The sequence below is a fragment of the Fringilla coelebs genome, assembly GCF_963513975.1.
Source record: "Fringilla coelebs genome assembly, chromosome: 1".
Taxonomy (NCBI): domain Eukaryota; kingdom Metazoa; phylum Chordata; class Aves; order Passeriformes; family Fringillidae; genus Fringilla; species Fringilla coelebs.
In genome coordinates this window covers 62,436,882-62,457,489 of record NC_140028.1, presented here as the reverse complement: position 1 = coordinate 62,457,489, position 20,608 = coordinate 62,436,882, and the positions used below count along the sequence as shown (strand labels likewise).

General features: G+C 37.4%; 1 protein-coding gene across 1 annotated transcript in view; it reads right to left on the bottom strand.

Moving 5' to 3' along the window:
- LOC311153634 (dynein axonemal heavy chain 5-like) overlaps positions 1-20,608 on the bottom strand; it is a gene marked incomplete at both ends in the record, with an annotated part of 146,757 nt that overhangs the window by 81,985 nt on the left and 44,164 nt on the right. Inside the window, 7 exons of the mRNA XM_084205597.1 lie at positions 596-785; positions 1,803-1,937; positions 7,700-7,894; positions 9,081-9,268; positions 15,429-15,607; positions 18,450-18,622; positions 20,186-20,332. Of these exons, the coding sequence (XP_084061723.1) occupies positions 596-785; positions 1,803-1,937; positions 7,700-7,894; positions 9,081-9,268; positions 15,429-15,607; positions 18,450-18,622; positions 20,186-20,332 (1,207 nt within the window). The remainder of the gene's footprint in view (positions 1-595; positions 786-1,802; positions 1,938-7,699; positions 7,895-9,080; positions 9,269-15,428; positions 15,608-18,449; positions 18,623-20,185; positions 20,333-20,608) is intronic.

Below are 20,608 nucleotides of genomic sequence, written 5' to 3'. Positions count from 1 at the left end.
TTTCTGCACTGTAAAAATGTATTTTCATTGAATCAAAGAATGGTTGAAATTGGAAGGGACCTCTGGAGTCCATCTTGTCTAACTCCCCTGATCCTGCAGGAGGAAAGCTTATTTCTCCTCAGTTTAAAAGGGAAGAATTGATCACAAAGAAAACACTTGGAATTGCATCACATGCATGGTAGAATCTATTAAAGTAAAGGTCTGAGAGATTATTTTTGGTAGTCTTCTCAACATTATAATCTCACAGTAACATTAAACTTGAGCTTCATGACTGAACTCTGAATGGTTTTCAGAACACTGAATAAAATTGCTGTTTCTAGATTTGAATGAATATATTTTAACTTGTTCTATAGAAATTTCAATCACCAAAGGCCACACTCATACTCCCCATAAAAATGTAATACAACACAGGATTGCACACCAAAAAAAGGTCATAACAGCTTCCTAAGCAAAATACATACCCACATAGGCTTTAAAAATTATATCTGTTAATTTTTAAAATATTTTTCATTAAATTAATTTGCATTCTAGTGGCAGATAATATAATGTAGTCTCAACTACAATGCAGCCTCAAAGCCTCATCTAGCATGCTAACCATGTCGGACTCGTTGAGTTTCGTACAGCTGAATAAGTTTAAGTATCCATGGTGGATGATTAATAAGCCCTGCTTCCTCTGTCTGTTTTTGGATGGCTGACTGTAGTTCAGGATACCCAGATTTATCCAGAGTAACTCCAGGGAAGAGGTCATTAATGAGACTCATAAATAAAGGTTCATCTTCATCCACCTGTCAAGGATAAAGTAGGGGGAAACACATTATTTATTTATTGAAATTATTATTATAGTTGTAAACAATCTTCAAGATAAGCAATTTAAAAGATGGCAGTGAAAATCTTACCTCTTCCAAAGTAAATATTATAATTATCCATCAGTTTTATGAAGCAAGTTTCATACAATGAAATCACAAGTAGTAATTTCTAAATTAAATACTTTACGCTGATAAAAATGTCAACAACTTAATACAGTTTTCTTCAATATATACACAGACATATTTCTTCATTTTGTTACATAAGTCAGCAAGATCTATTCCCATCATATTTTGCCTTAGAATTTTTATGATTTTTTCCTTCTGTAAATCACTGAAGCGTTGCTATAGGTTTGAATGAGTGTACCAACACGCTGAAGAGATTAACATCAGAAACAGAGTCATTGGTTCCATCACAAAAGTGGTTCCCAAGGTAAATACACAGAGTCTAGACATGTTATAACCTTTTAATTACAGCAATAAAAAGAAAGATGAATGCTTCAAAGAGTATTATCGAAAGATGTTTCACTATACAAGTAGGTATTAGCTGCTTCCAATTACCTCACTTAATGCAATTCTTATGATATTCTGAAAAGGCAACAGACTCCCAAGAAATGTATAAATTGAAATTCTGGCTTAAGACAGATCTTTGGTGACATTATTAAGAGTTAATACAATGTATTCTTCCTTTCTCTCCTTAGGGTAAAAAGAATTAAAAACAAAAGGCAATTAGAGGACCAGGTAGATCCCCTAGGAGCTCATGGTATTTCCAAAGATTTTTTCAGCTAAGGCTTATTATGTGTTTTCCTCTCTTTAAAAGACAAATTGTGCACACACAGTAACTGTAACTGTATTCTCAACTCATTTATAAATCATATCAAAACCTGCAAAATAATGTATCCAACTGGTGAAGAAAAATAGCTTTTCAAAGTGCATAATAAAGACCCTTAAAATGCAAACAAAATACTCTATTGGGCAAAGTCACCAGTGTTACAGTACCAGTTTGGAGAGGTTCATGTCCCGCAGAACTCTCATCACAACAGTTTTCTCTGGCTCCTGGGGATTAGATCTTTTCACTGCTCCAAGTGTTCTTAAAACAGACAGGATATTTCTAAGCCCAAAGTCATAGTGAACCTTGAAATAGAGCACAAATGAAGTCAGAACTATAAAGATCAAATAGATCAAAACAAAAACAAGAGAGGACTGAAAATTAAATTAACTAATTAAATGAATGTTATAGAACTTGTCGATAATATTAAATTCCCAGCTCTTTGTCTTTTCAAATATATTTCCAGTTTTGTTGTTATCAAATCCTGAAGATATTTTCTAGTGTTGTATGTCCATACCAGAAAGTGTACTTTCTGGTGATACAGAGCTCACCCTTATTTCCCAGGCTGACAAATTGGAACAATATACTGTGTAAATTCCAGAATTTTCAGCAAGAAATAACTTACTGATTAGGTCTGCAGATGATACCAAACTGGTGAACTAGATCACAACTAGAGTTCAAAATTACCAAGAGAAATTCAATACATTATCTATGTGTGATGCAATTAAATAAAGGCAAGTGCAAAATAGTTAAGATGGTAATAAACAACTGCACTAATAAAGAGCAACAGCCCTTCTTCTTTGAGCTTAGAAACAAATCAGGAGCACAAAGCTTTGCAGAAAAATATCTGACATTGGATTGATTTCACAAGCTCCCCAATGACTTATCTGCAATTTTATTGGGAAATAAAAATACAAATGTCCTTTTTAGGACAATTTAAAATATATTTCCATTGTAATCGGCATTTCTATATTGTGACCAAAAGCTGGATTCCACATTTGGAGATAAACCCTAGAGAAGAGAAATTTGAAAAGGAAAAGAACAAGCGATCAGTTGACTAGAAAACATATTGTTTCAGGAAAAAGTATTACAAAATCTACTGTAAAAGCAGGAAGAGTGAATATGTAGGATGAGTGATGATAAAAGTCTTCAACATGCAAAAGATACCTGCAAAGAGGAGGAAAGGTGGAATAGAAAGGAAAAGAAGTAATTCCTTAACTACAGCAAGGGGGATTCAAGTTAATTTTTAGAGAAAACTGTGACCATAACAAAAATGAAACTTTGGATCATTGGTTGCCTGGGAAACTGCAACCTATCCATCAATAGAGAATGTTAAGAACATTGACAAACATTATTAGCAAATTATTTAATTAAGAATTATTTTTCCTTCAGAAAGGTAGATGGATGATCCTTCAAGGCTCTGCCCTGCCTCATTTTCTATTATTCAATCAGGTGCCAAGTTGTTACCAGTTGAAAAATTTAGGTATGAATTCACAGCCACGCACTGCCAGGAAACCTTATTTGCAGATGGAAACATTAACACAAAGAGATTAACAACCTAGTGTGATATTGATGAACTCAGACACCACCTGACTTCATCATCATTTAGTAAATGGCATGTCCTAGTGAAATTCCCAGAATCATGACAAGGACTGATATAGTTCTTTTTCTCCGTGCTAGATGACCATCATTGACATACTGGAATGAGTTCAGCAAGTGATGACTATGTGAGAGGAAAGGAGGCAATGCCAAAATCTTCAACAGGGGAAATTGCAACCATCTGCAAAATGAAAAGATTCTTCACAATAGGAGTGGCCAAACAGAAAAGGTACCCAGAGAGGCTGAATATCTCCATCCTTGGAGATTTTCAAAACTCAAAAAGGGCCTTAGCAACCTGCTGTAATGTGCTAAGCGAGAAGTTGGACAAGGTGACCTCTAGAGATCCCTTCAACTTACACAAGTCTGTGTTTCTATAGAAGTGATGACTTAGTTAAATTTGAAGAAATACTTTCATACCTACCAGAAAATTTAAAATAAGTTTCAATTACTTTTAAAAACAGAACTTCTGGTGCATTCCATCTGACCTACATGATGGGTGGTTCAAGGTGACCATCCTTTATTTACCTTAATCTGTTTTCTAGTTTTACAACTGCTTTGTTTTTGTGGGAATGGCACAGAAGAGCTAGGATTTATTGGCAAATGTGGATTATGAGTTATTTCTTTGCTCCATCTTTTAACAGAAATCTTTAAAGACTGTGCCTGAGCAAAATGGACTACAGTGGTATAGCTGATGCTCTTGAAAGAAAGAATTCAAAATATGAAATAAAACAGTCTCATTACTAGAAGCAGAGTTAGCTCCATGTAGGAAAAATAAAAAAGAGATATCAGTGGTTTGCTCCGTATGAAAGCACCATAAAGAGATAATTCTCAAAAAGGGATTATCACCTCATTTGCTTTCAAGCTTTGTTAGGTTTTTCTTTTCAGTTTTTGTTTTTCTCTAAGTTGTATGAGGCTTTGTGGAAGGAGGTTCTAGGGAAGAAGTCCCGTAACAAAGCCAAATAATTCACCTTTGGAGATCTGTCAGAATAACTCTTTCACAGGCTTGTGGACACCTTAGGCTTCCTACATTTGCTAAGGAGAATTCTTTTACTTTACTGTTTATTGTTTTTCTTTACTGAAGGAGATGACAGTCAGTCAGGGTGCCTTTGGCTACTTGTGAGTCAGAGTTCCTCTTTCTACAGAATCTGCATTTGTGTGTGTAAAATGTCTGGAGGACTTTGTGTAGTTCTTCCGGCACATTCCTTTTAGATTTTCAGTGGGGTAAGTTCAGCTGGTGAAGGCTTGTTTGCTTTATTTCCTTCTGTTGATATACTGCATTTGCTGAAAACAGGCAATGTTCTGCCATTTCCTATTGCACTTGTTCTTTATGTGACCCTGATCTTTCCAGTCGAATGCCTGGAAAATCCAGCATTCCTTAACTTTAAATTTCAAATTCACCATTAAAAATTTGAATAAATAAGTTCCACTAGGAAAGAAAGATTAATACAAATTATAGAGTCACAGAATGGTTTGAGCTGGAAGTGACCCTAAAAGATCTTCTAGTTCCAACCCCCCTGCCACCTTCCATTAGACCATGTTACTCAGAATCCCATCCAACCTGGTCTGGAACACTTCCAGAGATGGGGAGTCCAGAAACTCTCCAAGCAACCTGTTCCAGTGTCTCACTACCCTTTACAGTCAAGAATTTCTTCCTAATGTCTAATTGAATATGCCTCTAAGAAAGACTGTCTGAACTTTACCATTTTAGTTTTCTGACTACACAGAAGCAATTTTATGTCCCACTGTACTCTTAGAAACATGTTCAGTTCATGAGACTCCCATATCTAATCTGATTAATTCATTAGATCTCCCTCTATATAATCACATATTGCATTAGATGCATTCCCCAGCCTACAACAAACTTCACAAGGAACTTCAGCAAGTGTTTCAAATTATTTCATTACTACTACAATAACAACACATGTCCAAGTGAGGAAGTGGGAGACCCAGCTGAGAAGCAGAAGATCCAGGCTGTTATGGACAAGAGAGATGTCAAGGATGATGGACCAGTGTGGGAAGGGACCCTTCTCAAGTACATGGGTACAGATAAGGACAGGTGAAGAGAACAGCATCATGGCAGGAGCTCTCACAGCAGAAAGAGGTGCTAATTTGAAGTGCCTGTTTGCTAAGACACACAACAAGACAACAAAACAGAAAAATTACAGCTCTGTGTGCAGGTACAGGGTTACAGTCAAACTAGGAAATGTGGAGGCACAGGCACAATGGATGGATACAGGTTCTTTAGGAAGGACAAGACAGGATGAAGAGATGGGAAATTGCCCTTTCAAGTGAAAGAGAGGAAACACTTTCTCTTAGGATGGCTAATGAGCCAGTTGACAGAAGTTGTGTCAGAATTAGAGGGCTCAATAGCATTGTGGCAGATGTCTGCTGCAAACATCCTGATAAGGAAGAAGCTGATGAATCTTTCTTTCAACAACTGGAATTAGCCTATTCTTTGCAAGCCCTGATCTTCACTGGGGGCTTGGCACACCCCAATATCTGCTGGAAGGGCAACACAGCAGGGCAGAGCCATTCTGGGAGATTTCAACACTGTCTCTGATAACATCCTCACACACAAAATGGTGACTAGACAAGGTGGTCAGACATTTCAACAGCTTGACCAAAGAGGCTGTGAAGTGTTTATTTATCCTTGGAGATATTCAAAGCTCATCTAGACAAGGTGCTGAGCCACCTGCTCTAGGAGATCTCACTTTGAGAAGAGGTATAGCACCTGTTCACCTCCAGAAGTCCCAGAGAAAAAGATCCATTTTTCTCTGATTTTATGACTGTATAGAATGGATTTAGACAAGAGAAGGACTGTCCAAGGGGCTGCCCACAGACACAGGTAGGACAAACTAGCTTGCAGAAAGCCGTGCTTCCTAGCTCATGCAACCAAGTATAGTGATCCATGATATAAATGGTTAGAAGAAAGTTCACTATAAGCAGACTTCTCTGATGGATACTGCAGAAATGTTACGTGGTCCTGAAGAAATTATAAATACCCATGGAAGACTATACCTCACAGACATCATGGCTTACTTAGCAAGAACTATGGAATTTCAGTTATAAGAGAGATACAAACATAAGATGCAGACATAAAATTGTGATGTAGCTGAATGTAAGGGCTGGGCCTATGTGCACACCCAGAGCACTTGGTCATTAATTTTCATAAATATCAAGGACCTCCCTTGCTAGCATCAGCATATATGAGGCAAAGGACTGATCTGAGACAAGGTGATTGAGCTACCTGCCTTCACAACAAAGCATTTGAATAACTGGCACAGGAGCTTTCCCAGTGGGAATCTCAGATGGTTTCACAGAGTCCTCCACATGATCCCTAGGCCAACTGATAAGGCTTACTTATATGCTTCAGTATGTTGATTAACCTGATAAATGGAGAATCTCCTCATCTCAGAGGTTCCAGAGGGCAATTTCTGCTGAAAAAATAACCAAACTACGCAGAGAGACTCGGCACTCTCTGTGCAGATGCAGTAATGATTGTGTAAAAAATGTTATACACCCTTAAGATAGTCAAAACATGTTTTTTATCGTTAGGTTTTGTTTGGGTGTGTGCATTAAATTTTTAAGTACATTGTCCAAGGGTGAACCAGTTCCAGCATCTGTGACAACACAAAACAAGCAAAGCACTTTTGCAGAGGTAGAACACCAAATTTCTGATGCCTGCTTATGTGCCTTTTTCACATTGAAGGGAAGAATCATGTCCTGGACAAAAAATGACCACACAAACTGAGACAATAGGAAAATTTAGTTTTACAAAGGCCAGGCACTAATAAATATGTGGTATAGAACTAAAATTATAGTAGTCTAATATAGTAGTATATTATAGTATAGTAGTATGTAGAAGTATATTATAGTAGTCAATTAGCACAGGTTCATCACTATCCAATCAAAGCAGGCATTTGAGCCACAATTTATCTATATTTAAATGATTTCTCATTGAGACTCTCTAGTGGACAAGGTATTTAAAAGCCAGCACAGGGCATTCAGAAGGAAAGAACCAAATTTGTTTCTACTTTTAAACACCTCATCCCAAACGGAACAGCAGTATTCTCTTTCTAGTAGCACTCATCAAGACAGAGTCTTGTAGGTGCTCTGTAGTTATTTACAATTCTTACACTGCCTCTGAAATAGACCTGGCTTTCACAAGTGAAGACATTGAAAAATGTGCCCTCTGCAAGTTCAGCACAGCAATATAGCCATTCCTCATAACTTCTCCAGTAACTGCACTCTGTTTAAGAATCACAAATCAAACTTCCCATACTACTCAATTTCCTGAGAAAAATAAAAACTACATGATCATTTCAGACACTGTTTCTGGAACTTGAAACTGAAAACCCTAAAAAATGTATAGGCCCATGAGTGTAAAAATAATTACATATTCTATGAAAGTATATTATCTCCATATCCTTCCAGTGACAGCTTACAGTTGGACAAATATTTATTTTACCTGTTTAGATAGCTGCTCTTCACAGAGTTTGTAGAGTGTATAGAATTTTTGACTGAGGATTTGGTTGTCTCGGAAACCAGCACTTGCCAGCTTGACTCGCATAATAATGCTACGGTCAGGCACCATCATGGCAACTGTGCGAAACTGAATCTTCAGATTTTCGGGGAGTTCCTGTCGTCCTGCATAGCCAGGGTTCTGAAAATGCAATTTATAAACCCAAACAATATATAATGATGGCAGGGTAGGAAGTTTCATCTTTCCTGTTAACCATTCAGCAAATGCAGGAGCACATGCGAGATTACGAAAGGCAATGTGAGCACGTCGCAATGGCACATCAGTGCACAGTTACCTCAATACTGCAGTTCATGAAGTATGGGGTATCACACGTTATTTGGGGATGTCCAAAACCAAAAGATATAGACAAACAGCCACTTACAGATCTTGCTGCAGCTCTTTTAAATGGTTACTACCTCAGAGTCTTGACAGCGTTCCAGTGTTGGAGGTTACTGTCCCCTGTGAGCATTCCCAGACCATTTCAGCGCAAAGCCAGTCAACCAGTGCAAGCCATTACTGAGTATAATTTAAACTAATGGATCTGACCTTTCTCTGAAGATGTCTAAGTCATTCATATGAGTACTGCACGGCTCAGTTGTGACAACTGTAGTCACTGGCTGTGCAGTGATAACTTCTTTCATCTCTTTCAGCTATTTTCAAACTGTCTTCCCCCTGGCCTTTGTATGGCACTTATTTGCTCTCTTTTTCAAATTACAGTGATAACATTAACAGTTTTTCAAAGGTAGGACCCCCTAAAATAAAGACAAATGCTTCCATTCTGAGTGGATATGTTGGTGGCTATGGAGGGAGAGATACGAAGATGATTTTAAGGTATTCTTATACTTTACTGCTGCTTTGCCTCCTGCACTGCTAGAAGCAGTCTTCAGGCACCAAAGATAAATCTTCAGGAGGCCAGTGAATCAGAGTGAGGGTGGTTTCTCTCATGCTGTCTTTCAGGACTGAGGTCAAAAACTTATTCACAGGTGGTAAAATACTGACCAGACCAGCTGGTGAATTCTGTTTTATTTTGACAGACTTTGATTAAAAATAAGAGGGGGTTAAGTTTAATCTCAATCTGTCAAATATTCAACTAAAACAGTCCTTAAAATACATATTAATGATAAATGCATACCTCAAGTCCTAAGATCCCGTTAAAAATATGAACAAGAGAAAATTATATCATAATTATTTTACCAAATTATCGTTCAAGTTTCATTAACTACTTTCTAACAGACAGTTCCAATGTTTCAACAGGGAAATTTCAACAGGAAATGGAACAGAAAAGATTTTTCACAATGATGCCATTTACATGTATTTACAGACATACCATAGTCAGAAATATACCAAATTCTCTGTCCATGTCAACGACGTCACCATCAGTGAAAGTGAACTTAAGTTTCTTTTTTTTCTTACACTGAAGTACAATATATATCTGCTGAGCCGCCACCGATAAAACCGGGAGTTCAATGCGGTTAAATTCGTCAAAGCAACCCCACGCACCCGACTGAGCTAAACCTTAGGAAAGCAAAAAAGAGAAAGATTCCCTGAAAATGGCAGATCAAACAAGAGTAATTTATATACAAAATAGGACATGTTCTAAACAACTTAGTGTAACATGAGAAGAGCAGAGAACATGAACACAGAATAAAAGGAGAAGTAAAATCTCAAAATAAGTTGGGCTGTGCATTAATGACACTCAGAAAAAGTATCACCCCTTGAATGAAAGATACATAAACTTCTTTACAAAGAATCCTCGACTTCTACAGCCACCATTAGGCAGAAAGTGTTAATTAATACTGCATATAGTACCATATAGTAGCATAAATGTGCATGGAAACTAGCAGCGTGGTAACTAGTACTATAGTAGCATAAATATAGCATGGAAACTCATTTATGCAGGGGATGAAATTGTCAAAGTTGAGCTTGAAAAACACCTACCTAAATGAAAAGCACAAAACTAAGTAGAGACCACTACATTTCTGACAGAAGCATTGTAGCATTTTATAACAATTAATTCATAGGTTAAAAATTACTGGAGATTAACATTTTACTGTTCAGGATAGAGGAAAGAATCTGATATTACACTTAGAATTGTTACTTGGAACAGGCCATAGCGTTCTGGACAGACAGTAGTACCCACAAACATCATGAAATTAATGGCTCTTGGGAGAGTCTTCTTCTGTATCTTGCCAACAGGACTGAAACAGGAGAGCAGTGGCAGCCTTCCAGAGCAGTAGACGGAAAGCTACATAATCCCCTCCTCTTTCACACCCCTTTCACAAGAGACAAAGCCTAGTAAGTCTATGCAGGAGCTTCATGGATGCCATCCCTACCTTCCCAAAGACCACACTGCCACTAGTATTTACAAATGCCTAGGTCCATACCTAGAAATGTTCAGAAGTAGAGTTTAATTCACTTCCCTGAGCTCAGCTTGGCTTAAGCAGTTTGAAGGCAGTACTAAATGCAGAAATAGGGCACATGGCCAAGAAAAGGCATTTGTGTTTGCAATGTTGAATAACCATGCCCAGAGCTCCCCTGGATCCCATACTTTATATGGCAATGCCTATAGCATTGGTAAAATATATCTATGGGTAGTTTATGTGTAAAGTTGATTCCTTAAGAGCTTTAGATAGTTCAAGAGAAAGTATTCAAAAATCAATAACAATACTATGAAGACATATTCTTTCATTTTGTGTTGTTTTCTTTTGATTTTTTTCCTTCTCTTGCTTTTGCTCAGCCTGTTCTTCCCATAATATGCTACTTCCCTTCCCTCTACTTTTCCTTGTCTGATCTTCTCTCGCCCTTTAAGATGTTGCCCCAAGTGCCCTTAATGCCACTTTTATGTTTCTTTCCTGACATTCATTTTTTATGTGTTTTTTTTTCATGACCATTAACCAATTATTTTAATAATGTTGCATCAATTGGTCTTTTTTACCCATGCAATTTTGGAAGAAAAGAACTAGAGTGAAACCAGGTCAAAATAAGTGGTAGTAAAACCAAAATTGTCTTCTTAAGGCTTAATTCAGTCAGGGCAATACTGCAGATCTCCCATGAAAATTATCTCAATTCCATATGTAACCTTTCCCTAAACTGCTTCTAATTAATTTCTGTGATATTATAAGGAAAAAAGATACTCCAAAGGAAAAGAATCTGTAGAGGATGAAAAATTACACAGACTTAATTAAAAAAATTAAAAGTAAGTGGAATATATACAAATACCACAATGCCATAATGATACAAAGATTGAAGTAATTCTATCAAAAGTTACCAAATTTAAAATATTAAATACTCCATCCTACTGTCTTTGAAAACAAATTAAGAACATTCCTTTACTTCACAGGTGTGGCACGAAGTCCTTAAACTGATGTTCCTCTCCTTTTATGAGGAATATCTGGGCCCTGGATGCTCTCAACAGCCCTCCCTGAGGCTTCTACTCCAGTCCAGGAGTTCCATTGTAGCTCAGGCAGGTCAGAGCTGTACTGTGTGCAGGGCTGTGCACTGTCCCATCTCCTCTTATCCTGAATTGCTGAACGAACTTCCTGGAGGAGCCCCCAGCTCCACAGTTACCCCCAGTCCTGCCTCCTGCTGGTTCTGACTAAACTTCCCAGACAAATCCTCTATCCAGCAAGTTATTTCACATTATCTGATGTCACTGGACTGCTGATGGGAACACGCTGCCAACAGCCTGCCCTGCTGTGGAACTGTGCCCTGCTGAGTGAAGCCCTTGCCCCTGCCTCTGTGCTGATCACCCTGAGCTCCTGGCTCATCTTCCCTCATGAAGCTACCCTGTTCTTGTGCTCCCTGATAAAAAAACTTATTGCAGAGATTTTTCAAATTCATTTGTCCCCTTTTGTAACATGTGCTATATGACTTCTAAAAAGAAACCAAAAAAGTGGTTTTTTTCTGCTTTGTTTATTAAACATAAATATCTACTCTTTGGAAAGATGCAGCAAGGAAAATCTCTAAAGCTGGATAGTTTTAAACTAAGAAACTTAGTTCTGTATAATATTGTCTCTTACACTTACTGTCTGTATCTTAAAGGGTTTTGAAAGTAATTTCTCTATAGAATTGTGAGGTTCAGTTCTGACCAAATAATTTTTTCCTTGGGAAAGGAAAAAAAATTCACTTGTTCTGTAATGCCACCTGCTGCATGGAGTTAGGAAACCTCATTCTCAGACAAAGCCAATATCCCACAGCTTTGAATAAACTCAGTTCTTGCAAAATTATTTCATTCTGGTGGTGTTGAAAAAGGAAAGAAAATACACATCTATGCTAAAAACACACACAAGCAAAGGCACAGCAAGCAAACTCTCTGCTGCAAACCAGCTCAGCAACAATGTAATTTTGTCATGTTGAGAATTAAATTCAGCACATCCCCATGCTGAACATATGATGGTTATCAAATACATAAATGGAGTAAAAGCAGAAAATAAATTACCGGACTAAAGAGATCTTTAATTATATCTAAAAAATATAGCAATGCCCCTGCCCCAATCAGTATAGACATCCTACAAATCTGGTTCTCAAACAATGAAAGAATCTCACAGAACAGCTGTTAGCCCCCAGACTATAAAATGCATATCTGCAATGCAGAGCCATGTCTCCTTCCATGTATCTTTCCACATTTTTCCCCAGATTTTACACAGGAGTAGAGCTATAGTGATATAATTCAATGGAAATGTCACTGAAACAAAGCTCTGTCTAGCCAAAGCACAACCCAGAAGCAGCAAACTAAAAAGTAATCATTGGTCCTGAAAGAATTTACAGAATGCCAGACTTGGGTATTCACCCTCTGAATTAAGATAAATGTAAAATCTTACACTAAATATTGCATCAAATACCAAATCACAAAAGTTACTTCAGGTAAGACTGGAATTGCTTGACTGTAACTATAGAAAGAGAACCAAAGCAAACACAACTTTTATACCCATCCACAGGCAACTGCAGACAAAAGGTTTTCTGAAGGGTATCCACCAACACTTTACAGGAAGTGATCAAGTATCCCTGGTTTGCTACTCATGGGCAATTTCAACACTGAATTTGATATATGGGAAAACTTGAACATTCATCTTCCCACTTGCATCCCTCGTACTGTCTCAGGTTACCTCTTGTCCAGTTCAGGTGACAAGTTGTATCTGAATCTACATTTTGGTTCAAATTTGAAAAACAAAACCATCAAAGATCAAAGTCTAGGCCTTGAGCATATCAACTAGATCATCTGCCTATGAATTTCTTGAGTCACAGAGAAAAACAAAGCAGATAGAAACAGGGAAACAGAAAGAGCAAACCTCAGCTCTGACCCAACCAGAAGAGCTTCAAATCATAATTTTATAGTATACAATATATGCTATATTAGTTACCTTTTTCTATTTCTTTTTTCTGAAGATGAAACTTCTTGTCTTTACAGAAGAAGTCTGGAAACATGCCTGCAGACAGGACACCATGACCTCTCCCTGCCTCTTTTCTCCTCACTGCTAAACCTGATATCTGATTACTTGACCCACAGCACCAGAAAAAATGAAAAGCTTGGGTTGCAAACTCTGGTGGTGGAGCACCAAGCCTAGCACAGATATGTGGAATTCTGAAAATTTTCCCATTGTGAGCACTGAAATATGTAGTGTGTTAATGAGAACTTTCTTATCAGTCTGCATGAAAGTGTTTCTACAGCTGTGAAGAACCATCTTTTTTTCTCCATTAAAGGCCTCATGTGCAGTAAAGATTCTTTATCTGAACTCACTTTTCCCTTTATATTAAATCAAAAAGAGCTCATTTCCTTCCCTAACTTCATTATAACTACTCTTCAAGAAATTGCAGATATTTTAAAGACATAAAAAAGATGATTGCAAGCCAGGCCCTTCCAAGTAGTGACACTCAGTGCGAAATAACTGACTTAAAATATTCCTTCAAAAACAAAAGCATCAATATGGCTTATGTAAGAACAGAATCTTACTTTTACTCCCAGACACACAACAGCCATATGAATGCTGAAAAAACCCACCCTATTCAGGCTCTATTCAGCTGAATCTATTACCTAATTCTCAGAGAAGAAAGCTATGATCCCACTTGCAAATTTACTGAAGTAAGCAGTCACAGGCATCATGGTTGATTGAGCAGCAATTAGATGAGTTCTATAAATATTTTTTCTAGCTCATATTGAACACCAGCATGCCATTAAATGAGGCAGCCAGAGAAGGACACATTGCACAGTATTATTTTGCTTCTGAAGCATATGATGACAAAACTACATGGAAAATGGTCAGCGTATAGAAAAACAAGATAAAAAGAAACTGAGCCCTAAAATTCAACTTGCGCTTTTGGACACAGAAATTGTGTCCAGTTTTAATAAAAGAAAGCAATGACCAGCTGCAATGGTCACTACTGCCTCAATCTGAAATGGGAAAGGATAATTTACCAAAGTGCTCAGGATAAGAAGGCAGAAAAATCAAGGATACAAAACTAGGTGTGTGAACTGACATGAGTCACGAACAGTTTAATACAAAGTGAAATCACCATGGAGCCAGGAAAAGAGGTGCTCACATAAAGAGATACAAATATTCTCACAAAAGGAGCAGAGCAGAAGACAACAACAGTTTGGTGAGATCAAAGACAAACCCACTGCAAGGAGAAACAAAGGCTGACATCTCCCTTACAGACTGATGATTGCAGGTACAGCAAATGACTGTGCTTGGCATTATGAGCATACTCAGATAGCCCAGGCCTCTTCTGTCTAATAAAAATGAGCAAAATAAACTTGTTACACTAAAGGTCTGCGCACACAATAAAAGATGTGCAAGTAAGACTTGGCCCAAATCTGTGGGGGTTACAAGAGGTGCTTTGAGAAACTTGTGACCTTAACTGAAAGTATTCACATGCATAGATGGTTCAGTTTCTAGCTGAGAAATGTTCCTCTGCTTAAAAATCAGGGCCAGCTTCACTGGTTTCTTAAATGAAACTAAATATTATATTATTTAGTTATATTTTAGCTTTCAGGAGATATCACAACAGTGAAAATTTTGTTTATGATGCCTTGTGTTATAGTTAAAAGCCCACCACTCACAGAAAATGGTGGCGTTCTGTGATCTGTCAGTCCATCTATAAATGCAGCTATATACAATAAAACAGACCATTATAAAGAAATTTGGAATCACTGATTGCTGGTTGCAAAACTAAGTTCCAAATTTTGCTAATCATGAAGAGTTATCAGAGTTTGACCACTGTGTCATTTTCCTGGTTTCAAAAGAGTCTTGTAGTTAAAAAAGACACTGAAACACTTTAAATATTTCCCTGCCTTGCATAACAGCATTAAGCTTCACATTTGATTGCCTTGTTTGACGCAAAAATAGCAAATAATAAATATAAGTCCTCTCCACATTGAAGAGGTAGGATAGAGGCATTAAAAAACACTCAAACAATAGAAAGGATTAAAAGGAAAAAAGAAACGAAGACATAGGTGGGAAACACCATTGAATAATATTCAAACAAAAAAGTACTGAAAAGCATGCAGGAAGAAAGAAAGGAAAAAGCAAATAAAATCAAATATCAGGTAAAGTTGATGAATGCCTGAAAATAAGAGGAAACAGAGGTGAAAATGCTCTCCAAATCTTTGCTAACTCACTACACAGAAGGGGCAAAAACTTACAACTCTAAAAAGAATAAATAAAAGCTATTTTCTTACCTTTATAGATACGACCAAGTCCTCTATAGTCCATTTGGTCTGAACAATTGAAAACCACAACATACTTTCCCAGGCATTTGCCCATGTCTTTAGTTGTCTCTGTTTTCCCTGTCCCAGCAGGTCCTGCTGGTGCACCACCCATACTCATGCCCAGGGCCTGTGCCAGAGTGATGTAACACCTAAAGACAGAACAAACAGATCTGTGAATCTTTTCCTACCATTAATTACGTGAAATCCATCAATGCAACCACCATAGAAGTATTATCCAGAGCTGGGGAAGGGGGCAGGAATGTATTTCCATGTGGTGAGTCCACAGTCACCCCCTTGTACACTGTGAAGCTGAGTTACCAGACCAGCTTTGCTCCACCTGCAGAAAAGCACTCATCCAGCACAGCCATGACTGCAACAGCCCAGGAAATCCACAGGCCAATTCTAAATGCTGAATACCAAAATACTGTAGTTTTGTGGTTTTCTCAGACTATCATAAACCCGTCCTCCTTTGCAGCCTCATTCTGCAGCACCCAGAGCCACTGGATTTCTGCCTTTTCCCCCTCCCTCTGTGTTCCCAGAGTACTCATGATGGGCTCTCTGATCTGGCAGTAGGAAGGCACAGAGGCTGGAAGCACCTCCTGTTCTTGAAATTTCCATAACAGCATGCCAAACCATAGGACTGCTGCCAGTCACGTGAGGTCTTTGAGTTCCAGGAGGGCAATGGATGAGAGCAGAGATTGCAATGGGCAATGGAGAAAGAGGAGGAATCTATGAGTCCTATGACCACCTTCTGCTTCAGCCTCCATCCTGGGTTGAGATCCTCAAGTTTAAGTCTCAGCCTTCCCAGATGATGTGGAGGTTACTGAAGGGTGTAAGGAATCCTGTTGTTCTAACCTCCAATGCTCCAAAATCACAGCAAACACATTTCAGCAGTGTGAAACTCAATAGCTTTATGATATATGTGGGGAGATAAAATGGCATTGGAAAAAATCCCAAATGATAGCAGCTAGTATGACTTCTTAAGAAACCACAGAATACTCATTCTAATACAATAGCAGTAAGAATGCTTTTTCACCTTATTGCTCAGTGACCAGTTAAGAGGCCACCATTTAACACAAAAAATACCGCTCCTAACAATTCTGCTACTGAATACGAGGTCAGGACAAACTGAATACATAGCACAAGTTCTATGCAGACCTTTCACTTCATTTTTGGTGTATGCCATGATGTGGACTGTGTCTGATATGATGTGTAGGAGCATTCAGTTTCAGTGTCATTATCTTAATGCAATGTACTACCAGCTGTGTGTATTTATCACATGCTTAGGGAATCTCTCTGAACATAAAATCATTAGCCAAACAGGACTTGACTCCAAGCTGATTAATGGAACAAAGACACCATTACCTGAAAATTTTCAGAAGATCAGACAATTCCACATAGCAGAATTATAAATATTAAAATGGAAAAAGCCCACGAGGGAAATAAAATCTGCTGTGCAATGTTGCTTAGGCACATAAGTTTCCCATGCTAACATTAGGAAACATCTCTCCTTCAAACACACTTTCAATATGTGACAGTGAGTAGCTTCCAATCCGTGCAACTTTGTTTGGCTCTTCCGGGTTTGTCCAAAGAGAGATATGCCTGCTCTTTCTGTTGTTGTTATTACTATTATTGTAGTTTAAACTCATTGAAAAGGCTTGTTTTCTTCAATCATGTCATCCTGTGCTAATTTTCAATCTTGTGTGACACAGCACCTTGTAGAATCATAATATATCCTCTGTCCAATTCCAGTCCAGTTCCTGGCTCTACACAGGACAAACCCAAAAACCACTCCACGTGCCTGAAAGCTTGGTCCAAATGCTTTTGAACTCTGGCAGGCTTGGTGCCAAAACCACTTCCCTGGCTGCATTTTAATTCAGTGAACAAATTTTGAATGATATTTTATTGATACTGGCTCTCCTAGTGGGTAAAAATATTTTCAGTGTGTTAGTGCTGCCATAGCCCCTAATCAACTACATGTGCACTGCTGCAAACAAACTTCTATCTAACAGGAACAGTAGGGTGCATAACATAGAATTTCGGAGAAGTGTGTTACTTATTAAAAGCCAAGTATCCACATGCAGAGGTTTGGCTCTCTGAAATAGCTCACAGGGAATAATATTTGCTCAGAAATAGACAAAAATCTGAGTTTTCATTAATAAATAAAATCTAGTAGCACAAAGAATGCAAAGACAATTGCAACATTAACTCAAGATGGGGCTTTGAGCAAACTGGTCTAGGGAAAAATGTCTCAGTCCAAGGCAAGGGGGTTGGAACTAGACAATCTTTAAAGCCCCTTCCAATCCAAGCCATTCTATAATTCTAGAAATGACTGAATAGGCAATAATTTTGACATTTGTATCCACATATTAAAGAACAAGCTCTGGCATAGCAAATGCATCTGCCTCTTGCCTAGCTCAAGCACCAACCACTTTTGGAAAATAGGCATCTAATGAAGTTTATACTGCGCTGTATAACACTCCAGCAAAAAAAAACCTCCTTATGATTGCCCTTGGAGTTTTTCTGTGTTTGTATTCCTGCAGTTCTCCATAGCCCTTGCTGAAACCACACTGGCACTAGCTATGCAATGCTATGTCCTGAGTTACTGCTTTTTCCTACAGGTTGACTTCAAATTAATCCCTTGCTGCAATTCCAAATTCTCATGCAACTACTTGCTTATTGAAAGCAGCAATATATTGGTGTTTAGATTGACTCTGTTTAGGCTGGTGAAGTGTATGGGGTTCAGGCATGTTTATCTTGAGAGCAAGTAAATTTTTTAATGCCCATCACAGGTCATGTAGCTCAAGCAAACACTCAAATTCAACCTGCTTTCAACAGCTGAATATATAAGCACTGGCCTCTGCTGTTCACCAGCAATATTGCAGCATTGTAGAGCAACCTAGTAATTCTGACTCATGGAAGTTAAAAGAATTTAGTCAAAGGAATTAAATCTTAGCTGCAATATATGCATTTCATTCCTTTTACGAATACCTGTCAGTTAAGGGAGTTATAACAAGCCTGTCTGTACAGCCTAAGTATTCATTGCAGTAGGTGAACTCTACATCAGTGATTTTGATAATGCATTTATCCAAGTCTTCAAGAAAATAAAATCGAGACTGTTTTTGCCATTCAAAATCAGATGGAGATTTAATGTTCATACGGACCTATTATGGAAAAGAAAAATCATTAATATAGAAATGAATCAGTAACAAATTAATCTTAAATTCCACAGAGAAAAAAAAAAAGTCTACTTAATATAAATTCATGACCTTGAAGAATGAGCACAGAATCTGTCAGGATCAAGATATCCAGAATTATCTTTTCAAACCTGTCTATGACATGCTCTGAACCTTCTGTCAACTTTGATTTTCCTCTGATTTGGGCACAGAGATTATGAATTGTGTCTTACAGAGATATTGAAAAACAGCCATGGAAAACATAAAAAATGAACAATACTGGCTGTCCTGCATGGTAACTGCATCATTACTCACAGAAATACTAAATTGTGCACAGTATTTGAATACGTTGTATAGATGACTGAGTGCTCGTTTATTTGGGTTGTATTTTCAGTATGAACTTGCTACACACATATTTAGATTTGTGGTAATTAATAGATTCATTATTATTGACACTAGATCTCAACACCACTGGCCTCTTACAGAAAATGTTGCCCTGGATATTGGCCTTGCAAACACAGTGTAAGGTGAAGAGGAGGTTCTGGAATCTCAGCCACTTCCCTCTCCTTTATCTCAATCACTGAAGGGTGTGTTTAGCAGAGAATAGAAAGAATCTTTTAAGATAGAAGGCTATTATTACATATACTATTTAAGAACCCTTTCCACAGTTGTGGGCTTGCTCCTGACTTTTTTTTTCATATACAGGACCTACAAATTTAAACAATTTTCCATAATTTTATTATGACATTAAATTAATTAAGAAAATAATTATGAATATAAATTTAAAATTACAGGCAGAGGATAAAACCCCATGCTTATCCTAGAAGCCATCCATTCTCTTTCTAGTTTTCAGTACTTTATTTTTTCCTAGTTTCTTTACATATGCACTTAATTTTTATCTTCCTAACATATATGCATAAATTAAGCAATCAGTATTGAATTATTGACCTTTGCATCGTTCAAGTCCTTTGGAAGTCATTTTACTTCCATTTTTATAATTATGCTTTCATTATTCAACATACTCATCTAAAGGAAGCCTGATGCAACTCAATTATCAAAAAACCTAAAATATCTGTTATATCTATTGTTGCTATTCTCTTCAAATATATGAAGCCTCCCTGATTTTACCTCTGAATAACTGTTACCTTACATCAACACATAGACTGGATCAGAAATCACAAGATTGACAGGAATACTGAAAGGAGTTTTTTTACATTTACATTTCAATCAAATAATGCATTAAATATTCAAATTGAGAGGATCGTTTAATTTCAGAAGTTAAACTCTATTGCTCATGGTGAATTTGTGCATGATGAGTATAAACAATCATTTTAAAAACCTGAAGTCTAAACCTATGAACACACCTATATAAAAATTCACCCTTCTCACTGCATCACATCTATATTAAATCAAACTAAATCTGATATGCTGTATCACAGCAGTAATGTCAGAGCTACTCAAAGAGAATAGATTCTAAGATTTGCTTATATTTTTTTTATATGTGCAAGGCTTTCCATACAGAAAGTCCCTTGATGGTTTTCCAAAACTTACCAAATCATCAAAGATATCCTTCTGGTGCACATGAATGGTGATTAACGTTTCATACTTTGTCCGCTCCATTCTTGTCAGATTGTGTGTTGCCATGTCAATCAAATCATTTAAAAGTTCCAAGAACTTCTGATTTGTTGTGTGCATTACCTTTTCCACAAGCAAGAATGATCATATTAAAAGAAACACCATTTGTCCTTTCAATATTTAGAATTTTAAATTTTTTTAAAATTTAAAAATATCCAGGGTTATAATGTCCATATTCTGCTTTGTATTTATTAGGCTTGCAATCCTAAGTTTGGATTTGTGGGCTGCCTTCCATTCATGCATTCTTACCCAACAGAGTACAATAAGGTTATATCTTGATGAACAAGCCACACTGTAAGATTTTATTCCAAGACTCTTGCTCCTTTTACTATACATTAC